This window comes from Mustela nivalis (genome assembly GCF_964662115.1).
Source record: "Mustela nivalis genome assembly, chromosome: 2".
Lineage (NCBI taxonomy): Eukaryota > Metazoa > Chordata > Mammalia > Carnivora > Mustelidae > Mustela > Mustela nivalis.
Genome location: NC_139021.1, coordinates 153348099 through 153360496, shown reverse-complemented (window position 1 = coordinate 153360496; position 12398 = coordinate 153348099). Strand labels below are relative to the sequence as shown.

At 41.5% G+C, this 12398-nt stretch overlaps 1 protein-coding gene and 1 pseudogene across 5 annotated transcripts in view; both read right to left on the bottom strand.

The window, feature by feature from the left end:
* EXOC6 (exocyst complex component 6) overlaps positions 1-11827 on the bottom strand; it is a gene marked incomplete at its 5' end in the record, with an annotated part of 248619 nt that extends 236792 nt beyond the window's left edge. The window contains one exon of one of the 4 annotated variants that reach the window (XR_014309260.1): positions 11441-11827. Coding sequence is in view for 1 of the 4 variants with exons in the window: in XM_082721938.1 (XP_082578064.1) it covers positions 11441-11526 (86 nt within the window). The remainder of the gene's footprint in view (positions 1-11440) is intronic. The other 3 variants (XR_014309261.1, XM_082721939.1, XM_082721938.1) reach the window with 3 other exon arrangements.
* Positions 3728-5230, bottom strand: LOC309858751 (chromobox protein homolog 3 pseudogene; annotated as a pseudogene). The gene is made up of 2 exons: positions 4343-5230; positions 3728-3788 (listed from the first exon to the last, which is right to left on the bottom strand). The product of its transcript is annotated as a chromobox protein homolog 3 pseudogene (transcript).
* Positions 11828-12398: the final 571 nt, after the last annotated feature.

Below are 12398 nucleotides of genomic sequence, written 5' to 3'. Positions count from 1 at the left end.
CCTCCTCTGAGGCACATATTGTGGAGGCAAACAGATCACTGAGTCTCTCTCCACTTCCTGGCACAGAGACAATGTCTGTTTTGTCGGCTGTCCAGCACAGTTCATAGTTGTGAAGTGAATGATCTGCATCCAGATACTTCTGATGTTAAGCATGACATGGTGAACCATGTTTCATAAGGTAGGACATCTCTACAGAACGACTCTCCTCCCCACTCCTAGAGCTCACTTCTGATCTTCATCTTCTCAAGACTTGGCTAACATTGTTCAGATGTTTCGTAAGGAGTTTAAAAGCCCTACATATAGAACTGTAGAACTGTATCAAAATGTAAAGGAGAGGCAGTTTTTATACACTGGCTTTAATAACTAACCTTCCTGGTGCCTTTGAGCCATTCACTCTTTGGGGCCATCATGATGCGGTTGGGGGTGCGGTGGCCAGTCCTCCAACTTCTGCCTTGTTGGTGCAGTGACCTCAAGTGGCCACACTCTGTAAGTGCATGAGGATATGAACCAAGCCCTGCCAGGCCTCAGAGGATTCCTGCTGTGAAAACTATGTCCAGGAGTCTGTTGTTCCATAAAGATCTGGACCCCGTGGCAGAGAACAATAGAAGGAAATTTGAAATTGGAGCCAAATAAAGTCAGTTCACCGAAATATGGGCCAGTCCTCCGAGAAGTTCAAAAGTAATTAGCCCCAGGTTCCGTTCATTCAACAACCATTTTTACTAAATGCTTGCTGTATGCCAGGCTGTGTGCTAAGCTCTTAGACAGGGCTGGTTCATCATATGCAACCAATGTGGTTGCTCTTGGCTTAATGCTCTGCCATCTCCATCTTGTAATTCCTTTTCTTTAAGATTTTCATTTATTTATTTGACAGAGAGAAAGAGATAACAAGTAGGCAGAGAGGCAGGCAGAGAGAGAGGGAGAAGCAGGCTCTTCGCTGAGCAGAGAGCCTGATGCAGGGCTCCATCCCAGGATCCTGAGACCATGACCTGAGCTGAAGGCAGAGGCTTAACCCACTGAGCCACCCAGGTGCCCCTCCATCTTGTAATTCTTAATAATTTCTGAACAAAGGGGCCTGCATTTTCATTTTGTATGGGTCTGGCCAATGATGGCACTAGTCCTACTCTCAAACAATGTCCGGAAAACTCCATTGGCTCACCCAGACCCAAAATAGCCATTTTCAAGTCCATCGAGCAATTATTCTGAGTTCCATTCTAGCATTTCTTTCTTCTTCCCTCCCACCCCCAGCTTCTAACATCAACTCTTTTTCTTCTCTTTCTTCTCCTCCTTGTTGGTTTTTCTGTTCATTCTGTTCAAAGCACTCTCTATTCTTCATTCCTGTCCCACTTAGCTTCCCTTTATTCCTTTTGTGCTTTCTCCCTCTCCTCTCACTTGTCTTATTTTTCTTCTCTCAACAAAATGGATTTAGAAATGTAACTAATGTAATGTAATGGAATAATAATAATAACAATAACAACAACAGCAGCAGCAATAATAATAACTAACATTTATGTCCTGGCCAGTCTCTGCCCTGGGACCTCCCTCACCCTGTTTTGTTCATCATAGCACTAAATACAACACTTTTTTAAAAAATATAAAACTATTTATTGAGTACAACTTATCAGTATTTACAATAAACAACATGCAGCTGGATAACATTATGACTCCCAAGTTACTGTTTTTCCTGGTTTCTGCTGAACCAGTAACTCAAATAGTAAGATTAAGCCTACATATAAGGAGTGGGTTGGGGTAAAAACAAAAAGAAAAACAAAAACCAAGCAGGTCAAGAATTTTTCGATTATAGGGGCACCTGGGTGGCTCAGTGGGTTAAAGCCTCTGCCTTCGGCTCAGGTCATGATCCCGGGGTTCGGGGATCGAGCCCCGCATCGGGCTCTCTGCTCAGCAGGGAGCCTGCTTCCTTTCCTCTCTCTCTGCCTCTCTGCCTCCCTGTGATTTCTGTCTGTCAAAATAAATAAAATCTTTAAAAAAAAAAAAAAAAAGAATTTTTCGATTATAGAAGTTTGTTCACCCATTTATTCCTACAGGTCCTAAATTGCCAGCATCTCTAACCATCTGATTATGATTAGGTTTTCATGAACAAAGTCTTAGACATTCTATGAATCATGACCTTTTAGCCCATACAACACAGGGATTTCAACTTCTTGAAAAGGAATGGTTCTGAGCACCTGGGTGGCTCAGTCAGTTAAGCACCCAACTCTTGATTTTGGCTCAGGTCATAATTTCAGTGTTGTGGGATCGAAACCCGTGTTGGACTCTGCATTCAGCGGGAAGTCTGTTTCTTTCTCTGCCTCTCCCCCTGCTCATGCTCTTTCTCTTTCTATCTCTCTCTCAAATAATTTCTTTTAAATTTTATTTATTTACTTTGACAGAGAGAGATCATAAGTAGGCAGAGAGGCAGCCAGAGAGAGAAGGGGAGCAGAGAGCCCAAGGCGGGGCCTGATCCCAGGATCCTGAGACCACGACCTGAGCCGAAGGTAGAGGCTTCAACCCACTGAGCCACCCAGGTGCCCCAAATAATTTTTTTTTAAGGGATGGTTCATTAGAAAGAAGCTTTAAATGTCCATTTAACTAGGTTTTGTTACTTAACTAAAACACACCAGGACTTATCTAGTTTTCTCATTTGGGTGGGGATTCTTGGCAGTGACAATATTTTCCTTCCAGGGATCTTGCAAATTAAATTGCATTTATGTGACTGTGGATATGGATATGGATTCTGATGTGGCTGCTTTTAAATTATCCAATTTAACTTATTTACATTATATTTAAATTGTCCAAGTAATTATAAAATTTGAAAGGTTAAGGATTCAGGAAAAATTTAAATTTAACTTGAAGCGATTTATTTCTTAGGTCGCTGAAAATGATGGCATCCCAGAAACACAGGCTTATCTGTGGTTATAAAATGTTGTTTGTGTTTTGGTGAATGTTGAAAAAGAAAAACCATTCACATATGTATTTTAAGTATAAACACACATACACACACACAAACCAAATAAACAAAAAACCCAGAATGGTCCTCAGGCATATAAGATTTAAACATGAATTCTGATTAACAACTATGAAGATTTCCCCCAACATTTTTTTTTTCACTTAATTTATTTACCTGAAAGAGAGAGTACAACCTGGAGAAAGGACAGAGGGAGAGGGAGAAGCAGACTTATTGCTGAACACAGAGACAGCCAGGGTGCTAGATCCCAGGACCTCTAAGATTATGACCTGAGCCAAAGTTCCATGCTTAACTGACTAAGCCACCTGAGTACCCCTGCCCCAACATTTAGAAAAGGTGTTCTCTGATGCAGGGGAATAATATGCTGTCTGGTTTGGGGGCACGTGGGTTGCTCAGTGGGTTAAAACCTCTGCCTTCAGCTCAGGTCAGGATCATCCCAGGGTCCTGGGTTCAAGCCCCACGTTGTGCTCTCTGCTCAGTGGAGAGCCTGCTTCCCCGCCTCTCTCTCTCTCTGCCTACTTGTGATCTCTGTCTGTCAAATAAATAAATAAAATCTTTTTTTTTTTTTTAAATGTGCTGTCTGGTTTCAAATAGTCTTTTCTGATAAAGGAAGCAACTACAGAAATCTTTTATTTGTTCAAAGTAACCAGTGCTATAGATGCAAAAATCCCCAACAAAACCCCCAATACTACTTCAAAACAAACATATCAAACTTGATTTTCTTATTTCCTCATACTAGTAAGTCAAAAAACCAAGACCCAGATTTTATATATGCATATATAAATGCCAAGTTAATCTCTCTTTATAAAAAGCAATTACAGGGCACCTGGGTGGCTCAGTCAGTTAAGCATTTGAGTCTTGATTTCAGCTCAGGCCATGATCTCAGGGTTATAGAATTGAGCCCCACATCAGGCTCCACAGCAGGGTATCTCCTTTTCTCTCTCTGCCTCTTCCCTCTGCACTCTCTCTCCCTCAAACAAATAAATAAATTTTATAAATTTTAAAAAGTAGGGCGCCTGGGTGGCTCAGTGGGTTAAGCCGCTGCCTTCGGCTCAGGTCATGATCTCAGGGTCCTGGGATCGAGTCCCGCATCGGGCTCTCTGCTCAGCAGGGAGCCTGCTTCCCTCTCTCTCTCTCTGCCTGCTTCTCTGACTACTTGTGATTTCTCTCTGTCAAATAAATAAATAAAATCTTTAAAAAAAAATTTTTTTTAAGTAATTACAGTTGGGGCACATGGGTGGCTCCGTCAGTTAAGCATCTGGCTCTTGATCTCAGCTCAAGTTTTGATATCAGGGTCATAAGTTCAAGCCCCATGTTGGGCTCTAACCTGTGTATGGAACCTCCTTTTAAAAAAAAAAAATTTTTTTTTAAAGCAATTACAGTTTAAGGACCCTTTCTATTTGCATCTTTTGTCAACACCTAATCTGCCTCATCTGAATCTTTCCATTCATGAGAGACTTGAATTTTCTGCTGCTGTCTGTGGCACAAATTATTTGTTCGGGACCAAGACCTCTGACAAAGCCCCTTGGTTCATCAGCAACATCTCTTTTCTTCTTTGATTTACTATAATCAGCTTCACTATCAGATAAAGATTGTCTTTTTATACGATCTTTTTCTTTACCAAGTTTTGAGAAATAAGAAATGCTTCAATTAACTCTGGACAATCTAAATTTTCTCCAGGTTCCCAAGTATTGTCAGCATCTGTGAATCCCTTCCACTTCAGGGAAATACTCCCCTTTCCCATTCACTACATGGTGGTCCAGTACTTTTTCTACCACAAATTCCACAGGCTCTGCCTCTTCTAATTTTTTTACTCTTTCCATCTCTTTCTTCCCCTTTTTTAAAATGAGAGTGTAGGGGGAGGGGCATAGGCAGAGAAAAGAGAAAATCTTAAGCAGACTCCCCACCCAGTGTGGAGCCCAAAGCAGGGCTTGATCTCGCGACCCGGAGATCATGATCGGGACCAAAACCAAGAACAGATGCTTAACTGACTGAGCCACCCAGGCACCCCTTCTTCACCTTTTTTTTCTTTTTCTTTTTCTTTTTTAGCAATCTAGTTTAATTGGAGGCCATTTTTTATTGCAGACTCTAAGAGCTATTATTCACCACCCTAGTTCCAGGTCTGCAAGTGTCCCACGCCCTGCATGCTTCAAGCTCCAGCCATATCCAAGGAGGAAGGGCCTGGGGAACTGCCACAATACCACTTTTTTATTTGCTTCTTTTTAGCTCCTTCCACTAAAATACAAGTTCTAACAGCAAACCATTGACCTTCTAGACCCCAGCCTGCCATACCCTAGGCACTCCATAAACATTTATTTACTGAATGAATGAACAGGTGAGGGAATGTGCATTTTCTATGTATGAGGCATTACATTAAATACATTTCATGACGAATTCATGTAATCCTTTCAGTAGATCTATTAGTAATGACAGACGCAAAATTTGAACCTACACCTTTCTGGCTCCAGAGTCCATTCATTTAACCGGTAAAGAAACAAAACTGTCTCTATGGTTAAAATACTTGGTTCCCAGATATAAAAATGTTTTTTAGCTTCTCCCTTTGTTGCACTGAAGATCAAGTAGTGAATGATACTATCATTTAAATGTTCAGAAGTTTGACAACAACACAACCCACTCTCACTGGGGACTCGGGCTTCCCCGAGGTGCTGCTGACAGGTGGCCTCGGTCATGGTTAGCCCCACATTTATTCCCGGACTCCATATATATCCACAACATGTAACACACTACACCACTCTCATCAGAGATTAAATGAAGTAATGACATTACATTGGCGTAAAATATAAGCATTAGTAAATATGGTTTTGAAAAAGGGATGTTCTCTCTCCTGAATATAATACAACCAAAATAAAATTCATATTACTCAATATTTCCCACTTACTGAGAATTTCAAGATGTTGTGAGTGCTTGGTTATTTCAGGACTCTATATATTTATTAAATTATATTGGAATACATATCCCAGATATAAATTAGATATAATAATAATAGCTAATATTTATTGAGCATTTACAATGTGCTAGGTAGGTACTGTGCTAAGCATTTTTATTTATTAACCATTTGAGATGAGTGGTTTTATCATCTCTATTTTAGGGGCGCCTAGGTGGCTCAGTCAGTTAAGTGTATGCCTTCAGCTCAGGTCCTGATCTCAGCGTCCTGGGATCACACCCCCCAACTCAGGCTCAGCTCTGTGCTCAGCACCGGAGTCTGCTTCTCCCTTCCCCTCTATCTCTGCCCCTCCCTCTTCTTCTGCTCAAATAAATGGATAAAATCTTTTTTTTTTTTTTTAAAGATTTATTTATTTATTTGACAGACAGAGGTCACAAGTAGGCAGAGAGGCAGGCAGAGAGAGAGGAGGAAGCAGGCTCTCTGCTGAGCAGAGAGCCCGATGCGGGGCTCGATCCCAGGACCCCGGGATCATGACCTGAGCCGAAGGCAGAGGCTTTAACCCACTGAGCCACCCAGGCGCCCCGGATAAAATCTTTTTTTAAAAAATTCTTACTCCTTATTTTACAGTTTCAGAAACTAAGGCCAAAATCAAACAACTAATAAAACCTGAACCTTTGATGTTAAGCAATGTACTTAATGAGGTAAGATTTAATAGAAAGCTTACATTTCTGAAGGTACATGCAGCAAGAGCATTGTAAAACGTTTACAGGTGTTAACCAGTTATATTTTTTAGCATGTCATCCCAAGATTTTATTGTATACACAGCTTATTAGTTGGATTTTTTTTAATGTTTTCTGTCCTTTCCTAAAAGCATGTTATCTTCATTCCTAAAAACCTTAAAGTCAAAGAAATAACAATATCCTGTTTGCTCTTAAACTGGTTAAACTTCATGGTCAGCTTTTGGAAAAGAGCCCGAGAGAGTCTGTGAATACAAGTGTAAAACAATTATGTTATCATAAAACAATTACAAAAATTTCTTCTGGTACGTCATCTTGTACAATTCCCTTTTCCTCCTATTTTTCCCAGCCCTCTGTAAGGCCTTCTTTGGACATGTCCCCTTTCTCTACTTCCCACTAACTTTGCAGCACCCTCAACCTGCCCTTATCTTCCCTCAGGGTCAGCTATAGCAATAAGACACGCTGTGACTTGTGAACCCAAATGCCTGCAGACATGCCGTGACTTCAGGACCTGTTCTAAGAGGCGAACAACACACCTGCAGGAGTCCACGAGGCATAAAGAGCCAGGCAACATCCAGGTTGGAGTCAGGACCTCCAGGGTAAGGCAGGTCTAATGGGCAAGGCCTAGCAGCAGGAAGTTCTAGTGTGAACATGGTAAATGTTATGAACACTGCCACTGCCCTATAAGATGTCCTCGCCTGCAATCACTAACTTATCAAAACTACCTCAATGTGAGATTCAGGCAACCACTCCCGATGCATGGGGATTGATTTGCTGCTTGAGACCAGGTGCCCACCCTTGTTAAAGGAAGTTGGTGAGGCTTCCTTCCAATAAGGCCAGTGCTAGTACTTTCCTTTGGTGTGGCTCCAAACAGCCCTTAAGCCTACCAGGGACAAGCATGCCCCCAGATGCCGGGGCTGTAAGGAGCTACATCTATATATAGTTAAATCTATATTTAAGATATAAGATAGATATAAAGCTATATGTAAGCCAAATGGAGGGACTGGATTGAAAGTCAGAAAACCAAAAAAGAATGAGAAAATCCCATGGAAATTAGCATGTGGTGGTAACATGATGAAAATAGCTATGCCCAGGACAAAAGGGTTAGGGTAGCAAAACTAATTCCAGCTGCCACCTGCTGGTGAGTTTCAACCTACTAGCAATCCGAACACCCAAAGCAAAGCCATGCTAGGACAAGAGAGGCACTAGCAATAGACTTTCCCCGACATTTCTCCCTTTTCTCACTCACCATCTGCATGGCTAATAATAATACTGCTTTTCTATCTGGGAATTTTATTCCCAACTCCACTGTTAGAGCTGCCTGCGATGTCTTTAATGGATATTTCATTGGTAACACAAATCATGGAAAAATACAGTATCTCAGCTCTCCCCTAAAACTCCCTCCTCTTTAAACTTAATACTACAGGCAGTGGTCCCATTTCACACAAAGAATGAAAACAAACACAGGACCTCAGAATCATCCGACTCTTGTCTACTTTTTCACACACATGCACACACACACACACACACACACACACACACACACAAAAGGGAGGGCCAAAGGAGTAGACCCAAGGTCCCACTGGGGGAGTCAGGCAGGAGATAGGCTGGACTCTCTAGGAGAAGCTTGCTCTGGGAGCAGCAGAGAGTTGAGTCAGGAAGAGGGGAGAATACAGATAGGCAGGGAGAAAGAGACTGTGGGCCACCGACAGTACCCAATGGTATGACCCTTGGTCTCAGCAACCCCCCACAATGCATCAGGCAGAGGAGACCCAATAGCCCATATGGTGTGCAGGGGTGAGCACTAGGAAGCTAGGTCCATGTGAAGGAAGAGATGCTGTGTCACCCTTAAATGACCGAAGCAGACACCATCTCTGAGTCCTGAGACGCTGAGCTCTGGTGACATCACCTTGTTAGAGAAGCAAACCCCACCTGGCTCTGACCTTGCGCAGGGCACCTCAGACTCCCGACCTGGAAAATGGAAGGTGGGCAGGGGAAGGAAACTAACAGAGTTGAAGATTTTATGACAGGAAATGTTTGTTGAAGCAATGCCTTTCTTCTTTGACAAGGAAAAGTGAACAGGAGAGCTTCAATTCCCAGGTGCAGGGATTTTCCTGAGAATGTTTCTCTCCTGTATTGCCAGCCCTGTCCTCTCAATGCCCTAACCCTTTCCTCACTGTCCACCCACTGCACGCCACCAAATCCACTCTCCACCGTGTCTGCCTTTATAGCTCATAGCCTTCCACTACCTCCACTTCTTCCCTCAAAGGATGACTTTCTCTCTCAACTGCCTCCTTTCTTTTGCTTCACAAAGTCACCGTTACTTCAGAAGCTCATACAAATCAGTGAACCAATATTTATCTAGCTACTCTGTTGGTAGAATCTTCTGCAGAGGATACAATGGTAAAAGGAAGATACATTCCTGGCTTCAGGAATCTTTCCACCCGAAAATATTTCTAAAATTACAACACACACATTTTAAGTCAGAATAAATGCCCTGGATTCTTTGCGGCCTTCAAAGGATGGATATTCACATGTGGCTGGGGGATCACAAGAGGCTTCATAGAAGAAAGAGCATTTGAGTGAATAATAATAATGATGATAATAATAATAAACAACCAGGGACACAAGAGAAAGAAAATCTCAGGACACATTTTCAAATAGTAACCATTCTAGTTCAGCCAAAATGGAAGTCCTGTTTTGATTTTTCCAGCCCTCATATTTGACCACACAAGCTGATGTGTTCTGTAAGAACAGTGGAAGAATCACTGACACTGGAACATCAATGACGTGCATACGCATGAGCAAAAAAGCATCGAATGCCAGTCTCAGAAGTCTTCATCTAATTGATTAAAGCAAAAGTTTAGGAAAACTAATGCTGATTAATATTGTCCCAGATAAAGTTTTATTAAGAGCTCTGAGTCTACCCTCCAAATAACATTGGGGTGTTTTAGCAGGAGCCTTTGCAAAAGAACGTTCTGAGCCCTTGTTCAATAACCCAGACACTGTTACCCAAACTAACAGTGGGTACTGCACGTCCACTCTGGTGATGACAGGGCAACACCCGGAGAATATATCAGTGTTTTCTCCCCTCTTAAGGGTGACACTGGGAGAGTGCTGTGAGGGCCAGATCTACACTGATTTCTTCTTTAGGAAGACCAGATACAAGACCAGGAATATTTACCCTAACAACAGAGGGTAGGAAAGCTCCATGATCCAGAGCAGGAAGGCACATCCAATACCAAGCAAGACTAGCCAGAAAGAGAAGGCCATGGTTGGATGACCTGTGTAGGTGTTAACCATGGTTGTAAGACCAAGGGAGAGGTGGAGAGGGTTGGGGGTTGAAGGCCAAGAGGTTTGAAAGAGCAACAGCAGCAGAAGCTACAGTAACTAACATGTGTCTAGGTTCCCCTCACCTATTTGTTCCCCCTTGGACTTCTGATCTAGCCATCATGCAAATGTATAAGTTCTGAAAGGTGCTGGTACAGGATAAAGTTTGCTCCATATGGAAAAAATGATTGAGTTTCCCATTAGTAAAAAAGCTCTGGTTCTTTCTACCTATTAAATAGGATAGAAATTACCTTCCCCTCTTCATGGGATGTTCATGAATGCTTGGATAAAATGAAAGTGTAAGGAAAAACTGTAATAGATTTGTAATTATTTTACAACTGCACCTACATATTGATAATCCAAGAATCAACCAACAAATATCAATGTCTTCCCATGTCCCCAAAAGTACCCTAGGCCCTTTAAAGAGATTGAAAATATATTTAGTGCAAAATCAAATTTAAATATTTGGGAGAAATTTACTCAGATTTAAATTATAATATATTTCAAAGCAACTTGGCCCTGGGCCCTTTCTGAGGATGAAGAGACAACAGCACTCCCCTGCCCCCAAATCCTTTAATTTAATCAACAAATATTAGTCAACAAATATTTATTGACTGTTGCTACCAAATTCAGTGATTGCCATTCCCAGACTGATAGGTGTCAGTTACAGGCAGGCGGTCAGAAAGAATTAACTTCCTAAAGCTACCCTTTTAACATAAGGATACCTGGTCTTTCATTTTAATCCTGTTCTTAAAAATATGCGAATTAATTCTCATATTTCCAAAGACACTATTTTTAAATGTTATGTGGAAATTTAAAAAAATTCACATCTGAGAGGTCACCATATACCCGAGTAGCAACAACGCAAATAAACATTTTACTTTTTTCCCCCTAAAACTCACATCTACCCAAATAGAAATTGGTTTTACTGATATGTCTTATTGTTCTCAATGTTTTTCACTAAGCAATATTTTAGGGAAAACCATTGAAATCTCATATAAATGAAATGGGATATCTATTTGGCAACGGCAAGATGCCCTTTTTGATCTCTTGAAAGTCATTTCTATTTTTTAAACCTTGTGGTGCTGAATCAGGAAACAAATATGCAAAAAGAGTCAATTATTTATTGTAATTTCTCTAAAGATAAGAACAGAGGTAGAGAATTGGTATATACAGATTATAATTCTTTTTAATGAGAAGCAGCATTTTTTTTTAAGATTTTATTTATTTATTTGAGAGAGAGAGACACAGCGAGAGAGGGAATGCAAGCAGAGGGAATGGAAGAGGGAGAAGCAGGGAGCCTGACCTGGGGCTCTATCCCAGGACCTGGGGATCCTGACCCAAGCCCAAGGCAGCCGCCTAACGTCTGTAACACCCAGGAACCCCAAGAATTGTAATTATTTTTCAAAAACTATTCTTTATGCTGTTATAGAGAAAAGCATAAAAAGATGTGAATAAGCCTGCCTTATCACCACTGAAGGAGGAAAAAATATAAAGGAGCCCTACCTTAAAGTCGCTTCAATGGGCAGCTCGAAAGACTGAATCTCAGCCAGGACATTCTCATAATTTTGATCTGGGTCTTCTTCCAACATTGCTTCACATGCCCTTGAGTTTCCAGCTGCAGACATCAGATTTTGAGTGCAAAACAGTTGTAATTCATGAAAGAAATATGGTTTTGGTTAGAATTATTATAAGCATTCTGTGTTCACCCAGAGTAGCAGCAAAAACTGAGCTCACAGGCTGACTTCATGCTATCAAAATCTTTGCTTCCAAGAATGTGGCACAGCTGTTGCTGTCCTGTCGCTACTTATAACATTTTACTTATTATTAACCTTGACACAGTTCAGAAAGTTCCTGCCTGATGTCTGCTATGTTGACTTATTTGCTTCTCAGAGATAGTAACTGCAAACTTGGGTAGGAATTAGAACCGTTACACTATACAAAATTATTAAATACAATTGACTTGTCAGGGCACATATTTTAATATTATTTATGCTAAATACATAATCAAGCCATGCTCCTAGTGACTCCTGCAACTATACCCTTGCCCACAAAGTCCCAGCAGGTGGCTTGTCCAGGAGAAATGTAACACTTTGTAGAATAGGACTCGGAGGTTACTGGGCTAGTTCCTTGGTTGCCCCCCCCCCCTTCGCTTCTGCACTCGAGTCACTGCTGTGTTTGTCATGTACAGAGCCATTCTTTCTTCTGTTCCCTGATCAAATACAAATGCTCCTGAAAGAGTCAGCTCTTAATCCTTGTTAGTCACTGTGGCCTCACTGCGTGAGTTTGCCAGATCCTTCCTTCAGAAGAGGTTTTCATGGGGAGGGAGAATATATGAACCTGCCAGGAGGTTAAGGCAGCCCATTGCCCCTGAGAGGAAGAAGCAGTGCAGGAAATAAAGGTCCAAAGTACCAACGGAAAATGTGGCCTGCAGCCAGCCCAAAAAAGGTCTAAAAAAATTAAA